The sequence below is a fragment of the Natrix helvetica genome (genome assembly GCF_964273705.1).
Source record: "Natrix helvetica genome assembly, chromosome: 5".
Classification (NCBI taxonomy): domain Eukaryota; kingdom Metazoa; phylum Chordata; class Lepidosauria; order Squamata; family Natricidae; genus Natrix; species Natrix helvetica.
Window position 1 is genome coordinate 5,703,738 of NC_138551.1, and position 27,822 is coordinate 5,731,559.

Consider the following 27,822-nt stretch of genomic DNA (forward strand, 5'->3'; position numbering starts at 1 on the left):
GGACAGCCCCACAGGCCAGTTTTAAGTGCCCGTGGGCCTTGAGTTTGACACCCCTGCTCTAGAAAGAGTGCAGAGAAGAGCAACGAGGATGCTTAGGCGTCTGGAGGCTAAAACATACAAAGAATAGTTGCAGGAATTGGGTAGGTCTAGCTTAATGAAAAGGATTAAGGTTGACATGATAGTCTTCCAAAATTTGAGGGGCTCCCACAAAGAAGAGTGAGTCAAGCAATTCTCCAAGAAGCAATGGATGGAAACTTATTAAGGAGAGAAGCAACCTAGAACTAAGAAAAAATTTCCTTGGCAGTTAGAATAATTATCCAGTGGAACGACTTGCCTCCAGAGATTGGGGGTGCTTTAAGAAAAGGTTGGATAACCATTTGTCTGGAATAGAATAGAATAGAACAGCAGAGTTGGAAGGGACCTTGGAGGTCTTCTAGTCCAACCCTCTGCCTAGGAAGGAAACCCTATACCGTTCCAGACAAATGGCTATCCAACATCTTCTTAAAGACTTCCAGTGTTGGGGCATTCACAACATCTGGAGGCAATTTCTGTTCCACTGATTAATTGTTCTGTCGGGGAAATTTCTCCTTGGTTCTAAGTTGCTTCTCTCCTTGATTAGTTTCCACCCATTGCTTCTTGTTCTACCCTCAGGTGCTTTGGAGAATAGTTTGACTCCCTCTTCTTTGTGGCAACCCCTGAGATATTGGAACAATGTCTCCCCTAGTCCTTCTTTTCATTAAACTAGACATACTCAGTTCCTGCAACCGTTCTTCATTATGTTTTAATCCCCAGTCTCCTAATCCTCTTTGTTGCTCTTCTCTGCACTCTTTCTGGAGTGCAGAGAAGGATAGGGTTTTCTGCTTGAGCAGGGGGTGGACTAGAACAGGGGTGTCAAACTCTATTTCATTGACGGCCACATCAGGGTTCTGTTTAACCTCAGGGGGGTGGGGTGGGCGTGTCCAGGGGGTGTGTCCAGCTTGACGTCACTCATGGCTGGGTTGCCTGTTGGGGCACGAGTGCTCTGCCTGTGAAGTGGGCTCCCAAGCTCCATTTTTGCTGCAGAGGCACTGCGGACTGTTCCTTTGCTATTTCCAGGCTGGCCCCACGGGCCGCATCTGGTCCCCGGGCCTTGAGTTTGATACCCCTGGACTAGAAGCTCTCCAAAGGACCCTTCCAACTCTGTTATTCTGTTGTTATTTAAACGGCTTTGTGAGTGTTAGGGCCAGGCCTGCCTTCTGAAAAATTTGTAGGAAGAGCCACGACGGGTATTTTATCCCCATCCTTTCCCTAGTGGAGGGACCAAAACTCCCATCTGTCAATTTGGACCAGTGAGTCCACATGTTCTTATCTCACCCTCTCCTTTCTTTGCAGTCTTCGTCTTTTAGCAGCATCACCGATTCCACCATGTCGCTGAATATCATCACCGTTACACTCAACATGGGTGAGTTTAAATTGGCTGCTTGGAAATGGGCCCAGGGGTAGAACTTGTCTGGCGGAAGGAAGATAACCCGTTGAACATTGTGAAGTGACAATTCCGCACGAAAGAAGGCTTTGTGGAGAAGGTTTTTTTTTTAATTCTCCCGATCCAATATAGGTAGTCCTCAACTTACGACCACAATTGGAGCCCGACGTTTTTACTGCTAAGCAACAAGTTAAGTTTTGCCCCATGTTGCGACCTTTCTTGCCGCAGTCGTTGAGCGAATCACGGCACTCATTAAGTGAATCCGGCTTCCCCGTTGCTTGTCCTAAAGTCGCAAAAGGGATCGCGTGACCCCCGGGGTATTGCAACCGTCGTAAATATGAGTCGGTTGCCAAGTGTCTGAATTTCGATTAGATGACCGTGGGGATGCTGCAGGCAGTCGTAGGTGTGAAAAGTGGTCGTAAGCAGTGGTGGGATTCAACCAGTGTAACCACCCGATTGCTGAGCATGCTTGCAGTGCATTGGAAAACAGCTCAAAAACTTACCTACTACGGCAGCCCCGGTGAGTAAAATTCACTCTGCCGCGCCTATCAGCTGGGTTTCAAACAAAAAGTCCCTCCGGCGAGAGGGGGCGGTCTAGAAATTTAATAAATTATTATTATTAAAGGAAATCTAGGTCGGTATAGCGCAGCGGAAGGCGGGCGGGACCACCTGTTCGTTGGAGCGAACCTGTTCGCTCTCAGCTGATCGTTGGAGGAATCAGTTCACCTGAACCGGTCCGAACTGGCTGAATCCCACCCCCGGCCATAAGTCACTTTTTCAGTGCTGAGCGGTTACTAAATGATTCCTGTTAGCTTATCTGTCCCCTGTCGTGAACATGATGCACTTCTCTTTGCACTCTACCAAGATCATAAACTTTGGATGTGGTCTTATAAAGTGAGTAACGTTTTATTTTCGGATGGTTAATTAATTCTTAATATATTAACCAATTGGTAATCATCAAAGTGGTTTGTGTCATCTTGGCTCTTTGATCTGCACCCCCAATGGACACGCTTGCTCACCTCAGTTTCATGAATTTTGACAACTATTCAGCACAATAAGCTTTATGGTTCAGTCAGGCTCTGGGAATGAGCTGTTGGCTTTCAGGGACTAATGCTCTTCCTTTTACGGATTTAAGAGTTCGACATTGAAATGATTTGATATAGAGTGCAGTCATATTCTTCTCTACCTCTTCCTTTTACTGCATTGTGAGAAGCTTTGCTGTAAGCATTGCGAACGTGAATTGAGTTCAGAATCATGGTATATTTTCATTACTCAGCAGAACCTGTAGGCCAGGGGTGTCCAATTCTGGGAGTTGAAGTCCACAAGTCTTAAAGTTCCCAAGTTTGGACACCCCTGCTGTAGGCCAACCACAGGTAAGTAAGTTGAGGACTACCTAATGATCGTTTCTTGATTGAATAGACCAAGAAACTCTGGTTATAACCACCCCCCCTTTTTTTTTGCAGAAAAATACAACTTCCTGGGCATCTCCATCGTTGGGCAAAGCAATGAACGCGGTGATGGAGGCATCTACATTGGCTCCATTATGAAGGGAGGTGCTGTGGCGGCTGATGGAAGGATTGAACCCGGAGACATGCTGCTGCAGGTAATCTCTTTTATGGAACACCTGAGCTCATGTTCAGGGGATCGATAAGAAACCTAAGTGAGTTAAAAGAGGAGAACAGGTGCTTTGCTCGTGCCTGGACTTGTGTAAGAACAGTGTTGGGGAACCCTGGCCATTTTTAAGGTGTTTGGATGATGACTTTTTTTCATAAACATTTTGAATACAGTGTATTGACAGTGTCAGGGTTCCAAATAGCATCCAAAAGTAAATCAAGAGTCCAAGGCAAAGTATTGCTCAAAGTTCCAATTTATGAAGAGAAAACCTGAATCTGAAAGTTTCCAGGTTTCCCCCACCCAGTTGAAAGTTCAAGATCTTGCCCCCTACAACCACAAGTCCATCACCTACGTTCCCTCTAAGGTGCGCGGCTGCGCTAGCGCGCAGGTGGTAAGAAAACACCGCGCAGCAGTTTTCAACTGCCGCGCAGTGATTTCTATTGCCACAGGCTTTGGAAGCTGGGGAGGTCCTTTGCAGGCAGCTAGAACGGGCCGCCTGCAAAGGACTTCCCCAGACTTGCTTTGAGGAGCACGGGGCGACTGAGGCTAGTTGTGAAGCCCCAAAGCCCCCACCGCCACCGGAAGAACTGCTGCCACCTCCTCCTCCTCCTCCTCTAACAGGCAGCACTGCCGGATTTGCCGCCCGGCGCTGCGGCTGAGATGAAGCCGGCAAAGCTCCAGCCGGCATCTCCGCGCGTGGCAGCGGCGCCTCCCCTCTGCTCGGAGCACCTGAGCTCAGCGCTGGGTTACCCCTGCCTGCCCCCTCCTCCTCCTCCGCCGTGCTTTTGAAGAGCCATGAGGCTGCGGGAGACAGTAGGAAGGCGGGGAGGGAGCAGGGGGAAAAAAAGCCTCATGGTTCTTCAAAAGCACGGAGGAGGAGGAGTGGGCACGGGTTACCCAGCGCTGAGCTCAGGAGCAAATCTGGTGGTGCTGTTGGAGGAGGAGGAGGTAGCAGCAGTTATTCTGGTGGCAACTCGTCGGCAACTTCAGCAGCAGCCCTGCCCACAATGAAGAAAGAGATGGAGCAGATCCACGCAGATGACGTCGCTGCAACATGACTGGAGGAGGAATTCTGAGAGTTGAAGTCCACAAGTGTTAAAGCTGTCAGGTTTGAAGAGCTCTGCATTTTTTTTCTAGGGGTGGAAGGGTCTTGTAACTTGACAGCTTTAAGACTTCCATGCTTCAAATGCCAGAGTTCCTGAGCCAACAGGACTGGAGGAGAAATTCTGGGAGTTGAAGTCCACAAATCTTAAAGCTGTCAGGTTTGAAGACCCCTGGGGGTTTTTTTCCCTAAAGGGTTAGGGGTGCAAGGGTCTTGTAACTTGACAGCTTTAAGAGTTGCGTGCTTCAAATGCCAGAGTTTCTGAGCCAACATTTTGGTTGTAAGCAGGAGCGTTGTTAAGTGATACTGATATTATATAACACTTTGAATTAAGCGGGTACCTTGAAGAAACATAACTTTGAGTTTCAAATAATACTGATTTCGTTGTTGTCTTAGGTGACATCTGTGAAAAAAATTCGGGTGCTCAGGCATGAAAATGTGCCACTCAAACACTATACTTTTCTGCTCACATCGAAAAAAAATTAGAGGGAACATTGTCCATCACATGGTCCAATCTCCCATTGCCATGCTGGCAGTTCCACCCTTCCAATTCTGGTCAGGTGCAGAGCCAAAGGATGACCTTGGCTTTCTAGAATGTTATGACTACATCACATCTGACTCTTACAATCCACCCCTCCCATTTTCCTACAATGAAAAATGCCTAGTAGAATAATAGAAAATGTGGCAGGCCAAAGATCCAAAAGGAAAGATGGCTACAGGCATGACAGTCAGGGTATATTATTTACAAAAGAAAAACGAAGAAAAAACAAAATGAAATATTAACACATATACAGGCAACAATAGTAATAATATAACAGAGTACTTTTGGCTCTGTTCCTTCTTTATATTAGCTTATTCATAATTCTGTTTACTAAATTAGCATATTTATAAATTTGTTCATACATAACACTCATCTTTCTTCATCTAATTTCTACCTCTTTATCTCTAACCATTCATGAAATCTGTTCCATGTCAAATAATATTCCGTGTCTTTTCTTTTTAAAGTCAATCTATCCATCTCTGCACAAGGTGATATTTTCTGAATTACATCCTCATCTGATGGAGTGTTCTCCTTTTTTTTCAATATTGAGCAAATACAATCCTTGCTGCTGTCAGTACATGCAAAACTAAATATATAGTCCCTTTATCATAACCTTCCGGCATTTTAGCCAACAACAATATTTCTGGTTTCAGATCTATATTTTGCTTAATCATCTTTTCCAACCAAGTATGCATTTTCTTCCAATATTTTCTTGCTTTCATACGGGTCCATCACATATGATAATACGTACCTGGGGTCTGATTACGTTTCCAACTTTTGGTAGACATATTACTAAACATTTTTGCCAATCTTGCCATGCTGGCTGGGGAAATCTGGGAATTGAAGTCCACGCAACTCTTAAAGTTGCCAAGGTTGAGAAACAATTGTGTGTGAACGTGGGGATGAAGACTTGACTCTTCCATCTTTTGTTGGTGACTTGTGTCCAAGGCATGAAACAGCGATGGCTCATTTGCCTTTTGCGGCTGCTCTTGGCTTGTGAAAACTTGTATAAGCGGTGTCATTTTGATAGCTTCAGAAGCATGTAGTCCGTGGGCTGACCAGCAAGGGTGAAAGAGTATTAATCTGGAAGCAGATACGGATTTCCCAGGTGGGTCTGGGAAAGTAAAAATAAAGTCCCAAATCAAGGTCACTTCCTGGTGACTTCAGGAATGGGAGTTTTCTTAACTTCCTATCCGAGTTTACATCCTTGGCATTTCAAGGTGGTCTCCTGTTCAGATATTCTCATCAGTGCTTAGCTTTCAAGCTCCGAAAAGTTTGACCTGGTGTGGATCTGGGGCCGTGAGGGCAAACCTGTGGCACGCATACCCAAATGGCATACGAAGCCATGTTGCCTGGTATGCATGGCCTTACCCGTTTGTCTTCCCGGTCTTCATGCGTGCGCAATGAGCAGCTGTCCTTCGCACGTGGGGCAATGCCAAAAAACATTGCGCGCATATGCACCGGCCAGCTGATTGGTGTCTGCGCATGCGTGGTAGAACCCGGAAGTTTTGGCTTTTCCAGAGCGCGGGCTCCGATGACCTTGCACAAGTGCCGGCAATATTTCTGCGCAGCCTTTTTGGCACTTGGTGCTGAAAAACTTCGCCATCTCTGATCTAGGAGAACTTGCTGCGGGCAACTCGCTGCAGCCAATTTGCCATGGGACAAGAGTTACGCAAATATAAATAGAGAGCTGAGGTAGCGCAGTGGAGTACTGCAGTACTGCAGGCTACTTCAGCTGACTGCTAGAAGCAGTTCAGCAGTTCAAATCTCACCGCCTCAAGGTTGACTTAGCCTTCCATCTTTCCAAGGTGGGTAAAATGAGGACCCAGATTGTTGGGGGCGAGAGGCTGACTCTGCTGCTAAGAGAGGGCTGTAAAAGCCCTATGAAGCGGTATAGAAGCCTAAGGGCTATTGCTGTTGCTATATAGAAGAAATAGAATCATTGAAAGGATGCCAAAGGAGGGACAGAATGAAATGCAAATGACAAAAATTAAAACATTTCTAAAATTATTTCAAATAATTGATTTGTCGAATTGTCCCGTGACAAGTTGATTGTCGTGAGCCGGCCACACCCCCATTCTGCTTTGTGTTGGGAGGCTGAAAGGGAGGGGGCTCCTCTAGGGGGAGTAGAGACATTCAAATTTAGACTATGTTTGTGGGAGGAAATGCCTGTGGTCAAATCTTAGCACTCTATCTGCTGTTCCCCAAGGAAAGATAGGGAATAGAAGATTCCTGTAATATAGGTGATCAACAATAGAATATTTACTTAGGGCTGTCGATGAGTGGTTCTGGTTGCATGCGTCCTTGACATAACCTAACTTGAGGATACAGGGACATGGTGGCTCAGCAGCTAAGACACTGAGCTTATCGATCAGAAAGGTTGTCAGTTCGGTGGTTCGAATCCCTAGCGCCGTGTAACGGAGTGAGCTCCCGTAACTTGTCCCAGCTTCTGCCAACCTAGCACTTTGAAAGCATGTAAAAATGCAAGTACAAAAATAGGGACCACCTTTGGTGGGAAGGCAACAGCGTTCCGTGCGCCTTCGGCGTTGAGTCATGCCAGCCACATGACCACAGAGACGTCTTCGGACAGCGCTGGCTCTTTGGCTTTGAAACAGAGATGAGCACCGCCCCCTAGAGTCGGGAACGAGTAGCACATATGTGCGAGGGGAACCTTTACTTTACCTTTAACCTTAAGTTGGGGATACTGTTTTATCCAGCCTCAAGTCTTTTTCTGACCATGTCTTCTTACCTCATCCTCTTTCACCTTTGATTTATCTTTGCAGGTGAACGATACCAACTTCGAGAACATGAGCAATGACGATGCCGTACGAGTGCTGAGAGAAATTGTGCACAAACCGGGGTAGGTCCTCCCTTCGGCCTCCTGGGTCCCAATTTCCTTTTGGTGCAAGCTTGAATGATGTATAGGTAGTCCTCCACTTACGACCACAATTGAGCCTAAAATTTCTGTGGCTAAGTGAAGAAAATGTGTTGTGAGTTTCGCCCTATTTTACGACTTTTCTCGCCACGTTAAGGGAATCACTTCCGTTCTCAAATTAGTCATGGAGTTTGTTAAGTGACTCTGGTTTCCCCATTTACTTTCCTTGTCAGAAGGTTGTAAAAGGAGATTGCATGACCCTGGGAAAACTGCAATCGTCATAAAAGTGAGTCAGTTGCCCGATGTCTGGATTTTGGATCGTGTGTTCATGGGAATGCAGCAACGGTCATAATTGTGAAAAGTGGTCATAAGTCATTTTTTTCAGTGCTGCTGTAACTACTTGCTATACAGTATACAAAACATCAGAGTTGGAAGGGACCTTAGAGGTCTTCTAGTCCAGGGGTGTCCAAACTTGGGAACTTTAAGACTTGTGGACTTCAACTCCCAGAATTCTGGGAGTTGAAGTCCACAAGTCTTAAAGTTCCCAAGTTTGGACACCCCTGTTCTAGTCTAACCTCCCTGCCCAAGCAGGAGACTATACTACAGGTAGTCCTTGACTTATACTCACAGTTAAGCCCAAAATTTCTGTTGTCAAGCGAGACATTTAAGTGAGTTTTGCCCCATTTTACGACTTTTCTTGCCTCGGTTGTTAAGTGAATCACTGCAGCTGATAAGTTAGTCACTCGGTTGTAAACTGAATCTGGCTTCCCCGTTGACTTTGCTGGTCAGGTGGTCACAAAAGAGGATCAGGTGACCTTGGGGACACAGCAACGGTCGTAAGTATGAAACAATTGCCGAGCATCTGAATTTCGAACGCCTGTTCATGGGGATGCTGCAGAGGCCGTAACTCTGAAAAATGGTCATAAGTTACTTTTTTCCCCCTGTACCGTTGTAACTTGGAACAGTCACTAAAGGAACTGTTGTAAGTCAAGGACTACCTGTGTCCATCAGGATTGCTGAGAGTGCTGGAGGTATACCAGCCTTAGTCTATAGAAGAGTCAGTAAATGAACTGTTGTAAGTCGAGGACTAGCTGTATTCCGGGTAAAAGGTTGTCCAATCTCTTCTTGAAAACCTCCAACAATGGAGCTCCCTCAACTTCCTGTGGCAAGCCGTTCCACTGGCTAATTGTTCTCACTGTCAGGAAATTTCTCCTTAGGACCTAGGTTGTATCTCTCAAAGGTTTCACAGGTCTGCTGAAGAGGAAGCACCAGAAGGGATCCCAGGAAGGGCTTCTCTCTTGTGTCCTACCTTAATCCCCCCAAATGATTGTCCCAAAGGTGCTTTTTCAGGAGGCAGCTGGACTTCCTTGTTTTTTCTTTTCAAGACGTTTCGCTTCTCCTCCAAAAAGCTTCTTCAGCTCTGACAGGATAATCCTTCCATTCCCCACTATCCTGTCAGAGCTGAAGAAGCTTCTTGGAGGAGAAGCGAAACGTCTTCAAAAGAAAACAAAACAAACAAGAATGTCCAGTGGCCTCCTAAAAAAGCACCTTTGGGGCAACCATGAACTGAATGACTGAGAATCTCTAAAGGTAAAAGTTCCCCTCGCACATACGTGCTAGTCGTTCCGGACTCTAGGGGGCGGTGCTCATCTCCGTTTCAAAGCCGAAGAGCCAGCGCTGTCCGAAGACGTCTCCGTGGTCCTGTGGCCGGCATGACTCAACGCCGAAGGCGCACGGAACGCTGTTCCCTTCCCACCAAAGGTGGTCCCTATTTTTCTACTGGCATTTTTTATGTGCTAGGTTGGCAGAAGCTGGGACAAGTCACGGGAGCTCCCTCCATTACGCGGCGCTAGGGTTTCGAACCGCTGAACTGCCGAACCTTTCTGATCAACAAGCTCAGCGCCTTAGTGCCTGAGCCACCGCATCCCATGACACTGAATGTCAGAACCATTTGGGTGTCTGTAGAGATTCTCCTGTAGAATCTCTACAGACACCCAAATGGTTCTGACCGTTAACGAGTGAGGTACCATGAGGTAACCGTCTAACAAATAAGGAATATAAACAAACAATGTGTTATTGTTTCGTGAAAGCTTCTCGTCTGAAGGTTTGATGGCCCCACAAACGCTGTCGTCCTTTCTGTCACGTACCCAAAAGATGTAGGAATTTCTCAAACGCTTCCCGCCTTTTATACAGGTGAAACTCGAAAAATTAGAATATTGTGCAAAAGTTCATTTATTTCAGTTAATGCAACTTAAAAGGTGAAACTAATATATATGAGATAAGACTCATTACATGCAAAGCAAGATAGTTCAAGCCGTGATTTGTCATAATTGTGATGATTATGGCGTACAGCTCATGAAAACCCCAAATCCACCATCTCAGAAAATTAGGATATTACATGCAATCAATAAAACAAGGATTGTACATAGAACAATATCGGACCCCTGAAAAGTATAAGCGTTCATATGTACTCGGTACTTGGTTTGGACCCCTTTTGCAGCAATTACTATGCAGCGTGGCATGGAAGCTATCAGCCTGTGGCACTGCTGAAGTGTTATGGAAGACCAGGATGCTTCAATAGCATCCTTTAGCTCTTCTGCATTGCTCGGTCTCATGTCTCTCATCTTTCTCTTGGCAATGCCACATAGATTCTCTATGGGGTTCAGGTCAGGCGAGTTTGCTGGCCAATCAAGCACAGTAATCCCATGGTCATTGAACCAGGTTTTGGTGCTTTTGGCAGTGTGGGCAGCTGGAAAATGAAGTCAGCATCCCCATAAATCTCCTCTGCGGAAGGAAGCATGAAGTGCTCCAAAATCTCCAGGTAGACAGCTGCGTTGACCCTGGTCTTAATGAAGCACAGTGGACCAAAGTCCTCTTTTCTGATGAGAGCAACTTTTGCATCTCATTTGGAAACCAAGGACCCAGAGTATGGAGGAAGAATGGAGAGGCCAATCAAGCACAATAATCCCACGGTCATTGAACCAGTTTTTGGTGCTTTTGGCAAAGGTTGCTCTCATCAGAAAAGAGGACTTTGGACCACTGAGCAACAGGACTTTGGACCACTGTGCTTCATTAAGACCAGGGTCAACGCAGCCGTCTACCAGGAGATTTTGGAGCACTTCATGCTTCCTTCCGCAGAGGAGATTTATGGGGATGCTGACTTCATTTTCCAGCTGCCCACACTGCCAAAAGCACCAAAACCTGGTTCAGTGACTGTGGGATTACTGTGCTTGATTGGCCAGCAAACTCGCCTGACCTGAACCCCATAGAGAATCTATGGGGCATTGCCAAGACAAAGATGAGAGACATGAGACCGAACAATGCAGAAGAGCTGAAGGCTGCTATTGAAGCATCCTGGTCTTCCATAACACCTCAGCAGTTCCACAGGCTGATAGCTTCCATGCCACGCTGCACAGTAATTGCTGCAAAAGGGGCCCAAACCAAGTACTGAGTACATATGCATGCTTATACTTTTCAGAGGTCCGATATTGTTCTATGTACAATCCTTGTTTTATTGATTGCATGTAATATCCTAATTTTCTGAGATGGTGGATTTAGAAATAGAATAGAAACTTAATTTGTTAGCCGCACCCTCTCCGCAAGGGACTCGGGGCGGCGTACAATAAAATATACATACATACATATAAACATAAAAATACACACATATACATACATATACATACATGCATTTGGGGTTTTCATGAGCTGTAAGCCACAATCATCACAATTATGACAAATCACGGTATGAACTATCTTGCTTTGCATGTAATGAGTCTTATCTCATATATATTAGTTTCACCTTTTAAGTTGCATTACTGAAATAATAATAATAATAATAATACTAATAATACTACTACTACTACTACTAATAATAATAATTTTATTTGATTAGCCGCAACCCTCTCCCGAAGGACTCGGGGCGGCGTACAATCAAAACGGGTAAAAAACACATAAGACAAACATATATACAAAAGAACAGAAACATATACATATGTGCATGGAGGAGAGTTGACTTATAAGTGAAAGACAATTAAAAATACAATTTAAAATCCCCTAAATAAAATTACTAAATTAAAAAACCCATCAGGAGCGTTACGAAATTATGGTTGAGCCAGGCCAGCTATTTGGAAAAGGTGGGTCTTGAGCTTAACACGGAAGGAGCGGAGGTCAGTAGTGGTCCTAATATCCGGGGGAAGGTCATTCCACAGGGCTGGGCCCGCCACAGATAAGGCTCTGCTCCTAGGTGCCGCCCCATGGCACTGTCTGGTGGACGGCACCTGGAGAAGTCCCTCTCTGTGCGAGCGGATGGGTCGTAGGGATGTATGGGGCAGAATACGATCCCGCAGGTAACTAGGTCCTGAGCCATGGAGCGCTTTAAAGATCGTAATCAAGACCTTGAAACGCACTCGATAGACCACAGGAAGCCAGTGCAGCTCGCGCAGGAGAGGTGTCACATGGGAGTACTTAGTACTCCCCATAATCACCCGCGCGGCCGCATTCTGGACCAACTGCAGTCTCCGAGTGCATTTCAAGGGAAGCCCCATGTAGAGAGCGTTACAGTAGTCCAGGCGAGACGTCACCAGCGCATGGGTGACTGTGCGTAGGGCGTCCCGGTCCAATAGGCGCAATTGGTGCACCAGGCGAACCTGGTGGAACGCCCCCCTGGCCACGGCTGTCACATGTTCATCCATGGACAGCCTGGCATCCAGGAGGACGCCCAAATTGCGCGCCCGCTCCACGGGGGCGAGTTGAATGCCCCCAATGGCCAGAGATGGAATTATCTGGTTGAACCGGGGAGCCGGAACCCACAGCCACTCCGTCTTGGAAGGGTTGAGCCTGAGTCGGTTGTCATCCATCCAGACCCGTACGGCTTCCACATACCGGGACATCACTTCGACGGCCTCTTTGGGGTGGTTTGGGGTGGAAATGTACAGCTGAGTATCATCAGCGTACAGATGATATCCCACTCCGAAACCACGGATGATCTCACCCAGCGGCTTCATGTATGTGTTGAACAGGAGTGGTGAGAGGACCGACCCCTGTGGCACCCCACAAGTAAGGGGGCTTAGGGTCGACCTCTGCTCCCCTGCCAACACACGTTGCGTCCGGCCGGAGAGGTAGGAGCCGAACCACCGCAAAACGGTGCCCCGGACCCCCAACCCCTCCAGTCGGTGCAACAGGATACTATGGTCGATGGTATCAAAAGCCGCCGAGAGGTCTAATAGGACCAGGATAGAGGAACAGCCCCTATCTCTGGCCCTCCAGAGATCATCTACCAACGCGACCAAGGCCGTCTCTGTGCTGTGCCCATGGCGAAAGCCGGACTGGCGCGGGTCTAGATAATCATTCTCCTCCAGATGTCGTGGAAACTGAGAAGCCACCACACTCTCAACAACCTTCGCCAAAAAGGAAAGGTTGGAGACAGGACGATAATTGGCCAGCTCCGTAGGGTCCAGGGAGGGCTTCTTGAGCAAGGGTCTCACCACCGCCTCTTTCAAGGCGGCCGGGAGAGACCCCTCACCCAACGAAGCGTTCACTAGGCCCAGGAGCCAGTCGCTTGTAACCTCCCAGGATGCCAGTACAAGCCAGGAGGGACACGGGTCCAGCAAACATGTGGTAGGTCGCAGTCGTCCACGCAACCTGTCCAAATCCTCGATGACAACCAAGTCAAACTCCTCCCAAAAAGGTTTCTCAAGACTCGCCACTGGCGTCTCGACTGGGCCACTGAAGGGGACCCAATCCTTCCGGATTTGAGCGACTTTATCCTGCAGATATTTCCCAAACTCCTCTGCCCTACCCTGTAAAGGGGCCTCCCGCAGCCTCTGGAACAGAAGGGAGCGGGACACCCAAAACAGGGCGGCAGGGCAGTTCTCTGCGGATGCAATGAGAGCGGCACAATATTGACGTTTGGCCATTCTCAATGCCACTAGGTACGTCCTTAAATGGGCTCGTACCTGTGCTCGGTCAAATTCCGATCGGGAGGATCTCCAACGACTCTCTAGGCATCTCTTGCGGCGCTTCATCACCCTTAGCTCCTCGGTGAACCAAGGAGCCAGGGTGGATCGTTGCCGCAAAGGCGCCACCCGGTTCAAGGCCCCGGTAGTCGCATTATTCCACGCGGCCACCAGGTCCTCTACCCGAGGGCGGGTCAGGGCTGCAGGAGGTGGCCCAAGCTCCGTCTGGAATCTATCTGGTTCCATCAAGCGCCTGGGGCGGAACCATCTAGTGTTTTCCGGTTCCGCCTCCCCGTAGCGGGGGGTAGCACCAGGGAAGTCAAGACGGAGGAGTGAGTGATCTGACCATGACAGAGGAGTGATGGTTAAATTCACTCCTCCCAGATCACTCAACCACTGGCGAGAGACAAAAACAAGGTCCAAGGTGTGACCTCCCTCATGTGTCGGGCCCTGAATCAATTGAGTCAGGTCCATGGCTGTCATGGAAAATGTTAGTGGTCCGCAGAAAAAATTATTTGCATTTTTTATATTGCACTAAAAGTTCAAATAAATGAACTTTTGCACGATATTCTAATTTTTCGAGTTTCACCTCTGTGTGTGTGTGTGTGTGTGTGTGTGTGTGTGTGTGTGTATCTTTGTTCATATTTCTAAGGGGAAAAAAATCTTCACAGAAAGGACTGGAGTAGGGTGGAGCTGTCATTGTTCTTAATTCCCCTGAGGGAAATGCCAGCGATGCGGGTGCCCGGGTTATGAACCAACTTGCAGGATGCCAACATTTTTGTGTTTTGCTGCAGGCCCATCACGTTGACCGTCGCCAAGTGCTGGGATCCGAGTCCCAGAGGCTGCTTCTCGTTACCCAGGAGTAAGTGAGCTTCTGCCCGTCGTTTATTCGTGGTCAGGCGCGTTACGTAACGGTCGGTTTTACACAGTGCGGCGCTGAAAGTTTTGTTAATAAAAAACCCACAACTTTTCCCCCCCTAGTTTGTATTATTGGAAGGCCTGAAGGAACAGTTTAGGACAGGGGTGTCCAAACTTGGGAACTTTAAGACTTGTGGACTTCAACTCCCAGAATTCCCCAGCCAGCCATGGTTTAGGACTAGCGGTCACCACTTGCTAGTCCGTGGACCACTGAGGGTCCGTGAGAAAATGTTGGTGGTCCGCAGAAAAAAATTATTTGCATTTTTTATATTGCACTAAATACGATTTATCTTTTTTTTTAAAATGCACATTAGTGGTTCTTCAGGATTTAAAATGATGAATTCAGTGGTCCCTGAGGTCCGAAAGATTGGTGACCCCTGGTTTAGGAGACCGATCATTGCAGAGAGAATAAATCTCGGCGGCTGGTGGAGATGATGATGATGATGCTATCAAGAGTAATAATGGGTTATTAAATTTAAGTGCCTCCACTCCCAGCAATTCTGGGTGGTGCCCCAAAATAGTTTAAGAACATTTAAAGAGCTGGGCTAGGACAACCCTCTCCAGAAGTAAATAATCATGGCAGAAATGACAACATCGGACAAAACGAAGAAAAAAAGAGGCAAGACGTGATAGGTTTTCTAACCACGCTGGCCACAAGACCGTGGTGGGATTCCACCGGTGTAACAACTGGGTAGCTGACCATTGAAATCAGCTCTAAAACTTCCCTTCTACTGCCACCCTGGTGAGTAAAACAGCTGAGTAAAGCGGCTGAGTAAAACGGCAGAGCGGCAACTCGCTCTTCCGCGCCTATCAGCTGGGCTTCAAAGCAAGGAAATATAGGTGCAGGGGTGGGTGGGTGGGGTCAACCGATTGCCGGAACGACCGGTTAGCGCGAACCGGTACGAAACGGCTGAATCCCACCCCCTGCCACAAAGGCATCTGCAGGCCTGACGCTTCCCAATTTCCATACGGAGGAATAGTTCACGCGGGTAGAGTTTGACTTGCAATCAAAATTGATCCCCACATTTCTGTTGCTAAGTGAGACAATTCTTAAATTGAGCCTCCCCCCCCTTTTTATGACCTTCCTTGTCAGAAATGTTAAGTGAATCATTGCAGTTAACTCAGGGGTGTCCAAACTTGGCAACTTTAAGACTTGTGGACTTCAACTCCCAGAATTCCCCAGCCAGCTGGCTGGGGAATTCTGGGAGTTGAAGTCCACAAGTCTTAAAGTTGCCAAGTTTGGACACCCCTGACTTAAGTTAATAACACAGTTGTTCAGTGAATCTGGCTTCCCCGTTGACTGGTCAGAAGGTCTCCAAAGCGGATCACAGGACCCCGGGACACTGCGACCATCATAAATGCGAGTGAGTTGCCCAGCGTCAGAATTCACACAACCATGGGGATACCGCAATGGTCATAAGTGTGTAACCTGATCATAAGTCACTTTTTTCACTGCCATTGTAACTTTGAATGGTCACAAACGAACTGCTGTCAATCTTGGGCTACCTGTAATAATGAATATATATGCAAGTAATCCTCCAGTTACAGCGGTTCGTTTAGTGACCGTTCAAAGTTACAACATAACTGGAAAAAACCGACGTGATCATTTTGACGCTTACGACCGTTGCCGCATCCCCACGGTCACGTGATCCAAATTCAGATGCTCGGCCACTGACTCGCATTTATGACAGTTGCAGTGTCCCGGAGTTATGTGATCCCTTTTTGCGACCTTCCGAACAAGCCAAGTCAATGGGGATCCCTGATTCATTTAACAGCCCTGTTACCAACTTAACAACGGCAGGGATTCACTTAACAACAAAGGTGGTAGAATGGGGGGGGGGGGGGGGAAACTCACCTAGCAAACGTCTCAGCAACAGAAATTTTGGACTCAATTGTGATCATAAGTCAGGGGTGTCCAAACCATGGCTGGCTGGGGAATTTTGGGAGTTGAAGTCCACAAGTCTTAAAGTTCCCAAGTTTGGACACCCCTGTCATAAGTTGTAAAGCTGCCTGTACTTTACGCCCTTCCTAAGGGAATAATAGAGCCGCTTAGTAAACGAGGGTGAAGAGACCAAACTAGAAGAGAAAATTGGGAGGGTAAACCTACAGGCCTTGGAGCGATATAGTTCTTAATAATTCCTCATTTAAAAACTCCGCCAATGTTTAGTGAGGACTCCGTCATAAAGACTAGCCCACAGGAAGAAAAGGTTTTCTCATTGAAGATGCTTGTTTTCCACATGCAGAGAGATATTTGAGACATTCCCAGGAAATCAACCAATTGCGCTTTCCCAAATGACAACTGGACTTCCTTGGTTGAATTTATATTTACTGACAAAGAAATAAATGGGAGACTAGTATAGATCTATTTCAAGCTCAATAGCTTGAAATAGATCTACACTAGTCTCCCTTTTGAAGGGACACGGTGGCTCAGTGGCTAAGATGCTGAGCTTGTCGATCAGAAAGGTCAGCAGGTTGGCGAGACATTTTCCAGGAACAAAAAATAAAAATCAAGGAAGTCTTTTGGAAAAGCACCTTTGGGACAACTGTGAGCTGGATGATTTGAGAGTCCCCATAGACCAGGGGTGTCCAAATTTGGGAACTTTAAGACTTGTGGACTTCAACTCCCAGAATTCCCCAGCCAGCAGAGCTGGCTGGGGAATTCTGGGAGTTGAAGTCCACAAGTCTTAAAGTTCCCAAGTTTGGACACCCCTGCCATAGACTTTCCCAGGATTTAGCCCTTTTGGGCTAAATCAGGGGGCAGCAACCCACGGCTCTGGAGCCGCATGTGGCCCTTTCATCCCTCTGCTGCAGCTCCCTGTTGCCAGTCGGCTCCACAATTGATAGAGTTTTCGGTTAGGACAGGTAGAGGAAAAAGGACGCCACGCTAGGAGGAGACTCTGTGGTGAGGGAACTGGACTTCCGGTTGGCTCCAGAATTGAACGGGGGGCTTCCGGTTAGGACCTTTGCGGCTCTTTGAATGTTTAAGGTTGCTGACCCCTGGCTTAAATTCATAAATTGGCTTGCAGTGTATGAAAAAAAGAAGCCACTGAAGTTGTCCCGCCTTCTTCCCTCTGCTTCTCTTCCTTCCTCTTCGCCTCTCTCCTGCCATCTTCCGGGACTCCCTATTTGATTGCTCTTTTCCATCCTTGTTCCAAGTCCTCCTCCCTGCATGTATTTTCCCTCCCCTTCCCTCACTTCCCTGACCTGCTAATCCTTGGGCGCCAGTTGGATCTCTCTCTGTATCCCTCTCGCTGACCACCCCTCTCTTTTCTCCCCCAGTTGCTCCCCAGCGAATCTGGGCTGGGCCAGACTCTCCGTGCTCCGATCCGGGTGAGTCCCGGCTGACCCTGGGGGAGGACAGGGCTGTCCAGAGGTCTCGGGGTCCAGCGTAGGGGGTGACCGTCGGAGGAGACGGCCTTCTCACGAGGTGCGTGTTCCCTTTTAGGTGAGCCTATCCGACCCATCGACCCGGCGGCTTGGGTGTCCCACACCGCGGCGATGACCGGCACCTTCCCTGCGTACGGTATGAGCCCATCCATGAGCACAATCACTTCCACCAGCTCTTCCATCACCAGCTCCATCCCAGAAACGGAACGTAAGTTCTTGTACTCGCGCATCTCCCATCCATTGCTTGGCTTCCGGTGAACCGCACGCCTCATCCGATAGGAACCATACCTGGACAGGGCCCAAAGTCCCCTTGGCGGAGGAAGAATCTTGACCCCTCTAAAACAGCCTCAGTAACGAAGGATTGGTTTCCTGATAGCTGCTGAACTGCTGAGCAGGGATGTTGGGAGTCTCTCTTGATAGGATGTCCCCAAAGGTGCTTTTTTTCAAGAGGCAACTGGACTTTCTGGTTTTCCTTTGAAGACATTTCGCTTCTCATCCAAGAAGCTTCTTCCGCTCTGACTGGATGGTGGAGAATGGAAGGATTGATACTATCAGGGTTCCAAATAGCATCCAAAATTAAATCACAGTCCAAGGCAAAGGATTCCTCAAAGTTCCAATTTATTAAGAGAGCCATGTTGGCACATCTGTGAGAACCCAAATCTGAAAGCTTCCCGGTTTTCCCCACCCAGTTGAAAGTTCAAGATCTTGCCCCCACACCTACAAGTCCATCCCATGGTCCAATCTTCCACTGCCTTACTGGCAGTTCCACCCATCCAGTTCCGGCCAGGTGCAGAGACAAAGGATGACCTTGGCTTTCCAGAAAGAATTTTGTTATGGCTACATAACATTTAACTCTGTACAATTCCCCCCTCCCATTTTCCCACAATAGAAAATGCATAGTAGAATAATAGAAAGTGTGGCAGGCCAAATGTCCAAAAGAAAAATGACTGCAGGCTTGATAGATACGCCTTGCAGACAACATGTTATTTGCATCCCTTTAGAGGGCTGTTGAGGCCACTTGAAGGTTGATCTGTGTCCTCAGGGCCACCTGAGTGGTGCAAATGGGTGTGGCACCTTCTTGGAACTGTTGAAAGGACCACGTTGTTGATTGGAGATAGATGATGTCATATCCCTCCCCCTCTTTTGAGAATGGGCTGTTCATCTATCTCCAGTCTACAACACAGTCCTTTTAGCAGTTCCAAGAAGGCTCCACACCTATTTGCACCGCTCAGATGACCCCGAGGACACAGGTAAACTTCCAGGTGACCTTAACGGCTGTTCTGACCTAGGCTTCCCCAAAAAGCACGAGGCAGAGTCCTGGTCCAGACAAAACCCCTTTTATTAAACGAACTTGAATTCCTCCCATTCACAGTCAGCAAGGCTTGGCAAACAGTCTTCCAGAGGAATGTTTATCCACAGGGACCTTATCTCGCTTGGCGAGCTGCCAAATACTAGTTTCCAAACGCAGGGCAAGGCAACACTTGGCACAGAGTCTTTTAAAGTCTCACACACAGAACTTGCCACTCTTGACACGACTGAATAAACAAATTGTTTCCTGCAAAAGCCCACTCCCTGTTCCCTCCTCTTTTGTTTCTTATGGGAGGTGCCAATCACCTCCAAGGTGTGGCTTTACTCCCAATTTGGCCCCGGTTTCTGAGCTGTTCTTTTCTTCTGGCAGCTCTGCGCATGCGCACACTGGGAACAGGTTCCAGCTGGTCCTCTGCCTCACTGCTGTCTGACTTCGAAGGCAGCTGAGAACTGCCAGACGGCCTCGGCCCCGTCTCTGCCTCTGATGCAGAGCCCTCGTCCGAGCCTTCTCCATCCTCCAGGACTGGCCCATGCTCCTCCCCCCCCAACCTCCTCACTGTCCGACTCTGCTGCCAGCTGCTAAAAGAATGCAAACGTCCAGTTGTCTGCAAGGACTATATTCCCCACCATCCAGTCAGAGCTGAGGAAGCTTCTTTTGATGAGAAGCGAAACGTCTTCCAAGAAAAACCAGAAAGTCCAGTCGCCTCTTTGAAAAAGCACCTTTGGGACAAGGGTGCCCTGATTGACTGAGAATCTCCGTTAGACTCTTGAAAGGATGTCCAGGGATTTGAACAGAACTGCCCCCAAGATGGAATCGGAGGGAGAGAAATACAGGAAGTATCAGCCAGGAGGAAGTACGTGTAATCCTTAACAGTGGAGCCCAAAGTTTCCGATGCTAAGTGAGACAGCTGTTAAGTGAGTTTTGCCCCATTTTGCATCCTTCCTTGCCCTGGTCCTTAAGTGAATCACTGCAGTTGTTAAGTTAGCAACACCGTTGTTAAGTGAATCTGGCTTCCCCAACTGACTTTGCTTATCAGAAGGTCACTCCAGGGGATGGCGTGATCCCCAGGAAATGGCAGCCGTCATAAACTTGTCACTTGCCAAGAATCCGAGCTTCGATCACATGGCCAAGGGGATGCTGCAATGGTTGTGTGAAAAATTCCTGTGTCACTTTTTTCAGTGCCGCTATAACTACGAATGATCCCTAAACTGTTGTAAGTCAAGGACCACCTTTAGAAGTTGAGCTCAATAATCGTTTTGAAGCATGTGATCATAGAATCGTAGGGCTGGAAGGGACCTTGGAGGTCTTCTAATCCTTTTCCATAGAGGATTAGTTAGAAAGTCTGGTGTGTATCCAGAGAGGAACATTAGCTGTAAAAAGTGATCAGGTCTTGGTTGGCTTCTACTGGCCAAGGTAGATTGGTGTGGACTAACTTCCAAAGAGGCAAGGTGGCCTCTGAAGCAGAGGGTCAGCGTTCCAAATATCATCCATAATTAAATCAGAGTCCAAGGCATAGCTTTCCTCAAAGTTCCAGTTTAATAAGAGAGACATGTTGGTACAATCTGTGGAAAACCTGAATCTGAAAGCTTCCTGGGCTTTCCACCCAGTTGAAAGTTCATGATCTTGCCCCATACCCACAACTCCATCCCATGGTCCAATCTTCCACTGCCACGCTGGCATTTCCACCCATCTAGTTCCGGTCAGGGACAGAGGTGCGGAGACAAAAGATGACCTTGGGCTTCTAGAAAGGAATGTCTTCTTTTGACAACAACACATTCTACAGTTCTACTCCTTACTATTCCCCCTCCCAATTACCCCACTAATGAAACAGCATAGTAAAATAAGAGAGAGACTGTGGCAGGCCAAAGATCCTAAAAGGAATATGGCTGCAGGCCTGACACAGAGTGGCACTGGTAAGCAAAGTCCTCGACTCACAACCATTTATTTAGCGGCCGTTCAAAGCTACAACATTACTGAACAAAGTGACTTATGAGCGGTCCTCACCCTTACGCCTGTTACCGTACCCCCACAGTCGTGTGATCCAAATTTGAGAGCTTGGCAACTGGCATGTATCTACAACAGTTGCAGTGTCCTGGGGACACCTGATCTCCCTTGGCTGCCTTCCGCCCACATTGTCTTCTGACAAGTAAAGTCAGCACGGGGTGGTGGGGGGTGGGATCGATTTGCTTAACGACTGCATGATTCGCTTTGATTTGCTTAACAACCACAGCAAAAAAATGTCCCGAAAGGAGGCATGATTCATTTGGGGTTGCTTTACAACAGAAATTCTGGTCCCGATTGTGGTCCTGAGTCGAGGACTACCTGAATTGCGTTTCAGAGTAAGCTTGTGGAACAACTTGGGCACAAGACTTTTTTCCTACCTTCCCTGGTGGGTGGGAAAGTAGGGAGAGGTGAGATTAAAGCCCAAGAGAGCCTATGGGGCATTAGAACAAAGAATTGATGGGTTCCTCAATGGAACCTGCGTGGCCATAAGGAAGATCTGGAGATGATCTAGAGGTAGCTACGGATTGTGTTTTGAAGATCTTCAATGGAGTTAAGGTAGTCATGAGAATGATCTGGAGATGGTCAAGAGGTAGCTATGGATTGTGTTTTGGAGATCCTCAATAGAGCTAATGTAGCCATGAGGAAGATCTGGAGATGATCTAGAAGTAGCTACGGATTGTATTTTGAAGATCTTCAATGGAGTTAAGGTAGCCATGAGGAAGATCTGGAGATGGTCAAGAGGTAGCTATGGATTGTGTTTTGGAGATCCTCAATGGAGCTAAGGTAGCCATGAGGAAGATCTGGAGATGATCTAGAGGTAGCTACAGATTGGGTTTTGGAGAACAGGCATGCACAGCAAAATGAATAAGCTAGGGCTTTGAGCACAGAACAGTTGAGTTGTGAGTTTTTCAGATACGATCCAATCTCAAACAAGCTCATTTTGAGCATACATAGCAATACCACTTAGACTTATATACCGCTCCACTGTTTTTTACAGCCCGCTCTAAGCGGGTTACAGAGTTAGCATATTTCCTCCACAATCTGGGTCCTTGTTTTACTCACTTGGAAGGATGGAAGGCTGAGTCAACCATGAGCGGTCAGAATCGAACTGCTGGCATAACTTGCAGTATGGTCATTCACAGCCCGTAATGATTCACAGTCAGTCTGTGAAGATTCTGACAGATGTCTGCTCGAGTTGACACAGTCTTTCAGGGTAACGTTGATAAGCTCCCACCTTTATCTCCCTTGAAACCCTGTCAGAGACTTAACTGCCAATTAGTTTTGTAAGGCCAAACTTAGCACAGAGTTAAGCAGAACTTCTCAGAGCTTGAACCGACTAGATGAACTAATTGGTTCCTGCAAAGGCTCACGCCCCCTTCTCTCCTCTTTTATGACTCATGGGAGGGACCAATCATCTCCAAGCCTTACTCCCGAGTGTCCCTTCTTTCCTTCATTGTTCTTGCTTTCTGGCAGCTCTGCGCATGTGCACACTGGGAACAGGCTCCCACTGTTCTTCTGCCTTGCTGATGTCAGACTCCGGAGGCAGTACATAATTACCAGATGACCTTATCCCCACCCACCCACCCCGCCTCTGACGCAGAGCTCTCGTATCAGCCTCCCCCAGACTCCAGGAGTGGCCCATGTTCCTCCCCAACCTCCTTACTGTCTGACTCCGCTGCCAGCTCCGCAGGCTGCCAGGGGACCACAACACAAAGCACTTACAATTCATGTCAGGCAGAAACAGATAATTTGCTAAAATTTAAAAAGAAATAGCACATTCTGACTTCACAGCAGTTTTTGATGTGTGCCTGTGGTTTAAGAAGGAGTCTTGTTCAATGGGAGACGGTATCTCCACGTGGCTTTTAGTGTATGCCTGTCTGGTTTCCCGGCCCCCATCTCTGTTGCACCCTTCCTCAAATTTCTCTCCCTCAAATGTTGTTGGGTTCCCAGGACCTCCTGTTGACCGGTCTGGAGAACATTGGGATCTGTGATGTGGTGCTCAACGTGCATTCTTCTACCTTTCTGTCACCTCTCACCTCCACCTTCCTTCCTTTTTTTTGCACAGGTCTCGATGACTTCCACCTCTCCATCCATAGCGACATGGCCACCATCGTCAAAGCCATGGCCTCGCCAGAGTCGGGCTTGGAGGTGCGTGACCGCATGTGGCTGAAGATCACCATTCCCAGTGCCTTCATTGGTAAGACCCGGCTGGAGGAGCCGATGGTGTATGTATATATATATATATATATTTGGGACAGCTGGTAAGTCTTCAGTGGGCCTCTGAAATGGGTAGCTTGGATGGATAGATGGCAGACTGAGGTTGAAAGATACCAATGTTGCTGTAGAGCAGGGGTCAGGAATGAGGGCTGTTTTGTGACTTGCGCCATGCTCAGGAATTCTGGGAGTTGTAGTCCGCAAGTTATAAAAGGGCCATAGTTCCTCAGCCCTGCTGTAGAGGACACTCTGTTGAGCAGCTGAGGAATGTGTTCATCTTTAGATGCTTCTCCACAGAATTTTGGCAGCCTATTCATACGTTCAAATTGCTTCAGGTCTGCCATCTTAAAACCGGAATCCCTATGAAGGAGGATTATAGAGAAGATATTATATCCATACTGTAGATGGAGGCGGGAGTGGAGGCTAGGTCTTGTCTGAATTGCGTACTGAGTATCTATCTTCTTCATCATTGTCTCTATAGTCCCTTCCTTCCTTCCTTCCTTCCTTCCTTCCTTCCTTCCTTCCTTCCTTCCTTCCTTCCATCCATCCATCCATCCATCCATCCATCCATCCATCCATCCATCATCTCTCTCTCCCTTCCTTCCTCCCCTTTTCCATCTTCTCCACCTTTATTATTTTCACAAATAATTCACGGTGGTGAACATATCCAATATCCCTTTCTCGTCTTATTTTCCTCATAACAACCATGCTGTGAGGTGAGTTGGAGTGAGGGGGAGTGACCCGCCCAAAGTCACTCAGCTGGTTTTCATGTCTGAGGTGGGACTAGAACTCACAGTCTCCTGGTCATTGGCCCAAAGTAACCCAGCTGGCTTTCATGCCTAAGGCGGGACTAGAACTTACTCTCTCATGATGATTGGCCCAGAGTCATGTGGCTGGTTTCCATGTCTGAGGCGGGCCTAGAATTCATGGTCTCTTGCTTTCTAGCCCAGTGCCTTGACCACTAGACTCGGGGTGTCAAACGTGCGGCCTGTGGGCTGGATGCATCACATGCTGGCCTTCGCCCGATTTAGCGAAGGAGGAAAAAGTCCCGATACATCACGTGACACCACCGTGATGGCGCGAGTTTGACATCCCTGCACTAGACAAAACCAGCTGTCTTATGTCAGATTCTGGAGGCTAAAACAAATGAAGAACGGTTGCAGGAACTGGGTATGTCTAGTTTAATAGAAAGAAGGAATAGGGGAGACATGATAGCAGTCTTCCAATATCTCAGGGGCTGCCCCAAAGAAGAGGGAGTCAAGCTATTCTCCAAAGCACCTGAGGGTAGAACAAGAAGCAATGGGTGGAAACTAATCAAGGAGAGAAGCAACTTAGAACCAAGAAGAAATTTCCTGACAGTGAAAACAATTAATCAGTGGAACAGAAATTGCCTCCAGAAGTTGTAAATGCCCCAACACTGGAAGTCTTTAAGAAGATGCTGGATAGCCATCTGTCTGAAACGGTATAGGGTTTCCTGCCTAGGCAGGGGGTTGGACTAGAAGACCTCCAAGGCCCCTTCCAACTCTTCTATTCTATTCTATTCTACCCTACCCTACTCTATTCTATTCTATTCTATTCTATTCTATTACATTTGCCTAAGGATTGGTAAATGTAAAAGAAAAGAAAGAAAAAGAAGCCAACAAGAGAGTTTGTTTCTTGCTTTCCTTATTGCACTGCGGTGTGGAGATATGAACTGAGGACTCAAGTAGAATCTGACAAGAACGGAATAGAACAGTTGCTTGTTCTGATATGAACTACGGTTAATGTTTTTCCAAGATAGCTTTTGAGTGTTTTAGCGGCAGAATCCCTCTGTTGAGTCATCTTTAATTTGTGGTTAAGGACTCCCAGTTCCTCTTCACATGGGTACTTCCCTTCCTGTCCTGGTGCTTTTCATTATTTTCTGTCCAGATTTCAACATTTCGCCCTGTTCAATTCCATCCCGTTCATTTCAGACCGTTGCCCAAGCCTAAAACTTCTTTTTTTAACCTTCTCTCTCTCTCATTCTGTCTCTCTTCCAATCTCATCTAAAGTATTTACCCCCTCTCCCACCTTTGCCTCAATTGTCGATTAAAGCAGGGGTCCCCAACCCCTGGGCCGCAGCCCACTACCGGGCTGCAGCCTGTTCGAAACTGGGCCACGGGAGAAAGGGGCAAGTGCGCATGGGTGAAGCTCCCCGCACCTGAGTAGTGGGCACTTGCACAAGTACAATACAGTAGCAGAGTTGGAAGGGATCTTGGAGGTCTTCTAGTCCAACCCCCTGCCTAGGCAGGAAAATGGAGCTTTGCACGCAAGCACAGGGGCCTCCACTTGCGCGAATGGAGCTATGTGTGTGGCACTCATGCATGAAGCTCCATTCGTGTGAGTGGAGGGCATAAGTGCCTTCCGCTTGCGCAAATAGCTGTGTGCATGCGCCTGTCACTCTCTCTCACACACACACACACATCTTGCACCCATGGGCCACCAATCTGGAAAGGTTGGGCCTCTGAACTAGACAAGGGTCCCCTCAACTCCTTCTCCCAAGTCATTAATAAGAATGTGGAGGAACATCAGGCCCTGGATAGAGCCCTGTGGCCCCACTCCATCCCTCCAAGCTCAAGTGGGACCACGAAGGAGCATTTGTTGCGCATGGCCTGTCAGCATCGCCCCTAGTAGTAGTACTTAGACTTATATACCGCTTCACAGTCCTTTACAGCCCTCTCTAAGCGGTTTACAGAGTCAGCATATTTGCCCCCCAACAATCTGGATTCTCATTTTACCCACCTCGGAAGGATGGAAGGCTGAGTCAACCTTGAGCCCGGTGAGATTCAAACTCCAGACTGTGGGTAGAGTTTTCTAGGGAGGGAGGGAGGAAGGAAGGAGGAAGGGAAGGAGACGGGAAAGCAAGGAGGGAGGGAGGATATAAGGAGGGAGGCAGGCAAGCAGGCAGGGAGGAAGGAAGGAAGGAAGGAAGGAAGGAAGGAAGGAAGGAAGGAAGGAAGGAAGGAAGGAAGGAAGGGCACTAGTATTTATATACCACTTTACAGTGCTTTACAGTCCTCTCTAAGCAGTTTAACGAGTCAGCCTCTTGCCCTCAACAATCTGGGTCCTCATTTTACCCACATCGGAAGGACGGAAGTTTGAGTCAACCTTGAGCCTGGTGAGATTCGATCTGCCAGATTGCAGGCAGCCGGCAGTCAGCAGAAGTAGCCTGCAGTACCGCACTCTAACCACTGCGCCACCTTGAGGGTTTCACCTGTTTCTCTTAGTGATGTTCTCCACCCTTGACGATCCTGTCCCTACTGGCCTTCCTTAAGATCTTAATGACTTTGCTTTCCCCAGGGTGGGGAGTCAGAGGGATGGAGAAGCCTTCTGAAACGATTTTTTTTGACCGAACCATTGCGGTCTAGCCTTGGTTGTAACACGTCCCATTGGTTTCTTGTTCTTAATTGTGTGGGTTTTTATATGAGTTTTAATCCTATGTTGTCCATCAGGCATCAATAGTCTGAGCTGGGGAGGAGGTCACCTATATTATTTAAATACTGTATTTTTCGGAGTATAAGACGCACCTCCCCTCCCCTCCCCCAAAAGAGGTTGAAAATCTGGGTGTGTCTTATACACTGAATACAGCATTTGTGGCCTCCTGAAACTCTCCCCACTTGCAAAAAATGGACATGCATAGCCTTTAGGAGGCTTATAGAGTGCTTCTGAGGGCTGGGGAGGCCAAAAACGAGCAAAAAAGGGGGCGTTGTTTGCTCTTTTTTGCCCCCCCCCAAACCCCTAGGAGCACTCTAAAAGCCTCCCAAAGCCTATGCATGCCCTGTTTTTTTGCAAAAAAACCAGGCCCATTTTCACAAAAAACGAGCCGTGTTTTGTTCGTTTTTGCCCCGCACCCCCCAGGAGCATTTTGCAGGCCTCTCAAACTCTCTGCCTGCCCTGTTTTTCACAAAAAATGAGGCATGCAGAGGTTTTGGGAGAGTGCAAAACCTTTTTTTTTTTAATTGCCTCTTCAAAATTTTGGTGCGTCTTATACTCCGAAAAATATGGTAAATAAATACCTCAGTCCTTTTGGCTTTTCTTTTCTCTCTGGCCTACCCAGATATTATTTCGCTTTACTTTATTTTGGAAGGAGTTTTACTTTTTTTGATATCTTTTGCAAGCTTCCCAACTCATTATTCAAGGTTAATGTTTCTGGCTAAGTTCACTCCAGTGTCGTTTCTGGACCTACGGTACTTGTTCTCCTTTATTCCTGCCTCACTTTTACAACCGTTGCACTCGCTGGGTTAAGATTTCTCAGGATTCACTAGTTCAAGCTGCGAACGTTGGATCCGCCATGGATACTGTACTTCGACTGCAAGATTCAGTCTGAATGAACCCGGTTGGGTTTGTTTTCAAGTAAGGCTCAGGGGTTGCCACAAAGAAGAGGGAGTCAAGCTATTCTCCAAGGCACCTGAGGACAGAACAAG

General features: G+C 47.6%; 1 protein-coding gene across 4 annotated transcripts in view; it reads left to right on the top strand.

Moving 5' to 3' along the window:
- Positions 1–27,822, top strand: part of DVL3 (dishevelled segment polarity protein 3) — a 90,942-nt gene that overhangs the window by 50,268 nt on the left and 12,852 nt on the right. For 2 of the 4 annotated variants that reach the window (XM_081956050.1, XM_081956049.1), the window contains exons 7-13: positions 1,372–1,441; positions 2,926–3,065; positions 7,503–7,579; positions 14,343–14,410; positions 17,746–17,796; positions 17,912–18,061; positions 23,232–23,363. In XM_081956050.1, coding sequence (XP_081812176.1) covers positions 1,372–1,441; positions 2,926–3,065; positions 7,503–7,579; positions 14,343–14,410; positions 17,746–17,796; positions 17,912–18,061; positions 23,232–23,363 — 688 coding nt within the window. The remainder of the gene's footprint in view (positions 1–1,371; positions 1,442–2,925; positions 3,066–7,502; positions 7,580–14,342; positions 14,411–17,745; positions 17,797–17,911; positions 18,062–23,231; positions 23,364–27,822) is intronic. The other 2 variants (XM_081956052.1, XM_081956051.1) reach the window with 1 other exon arrangement.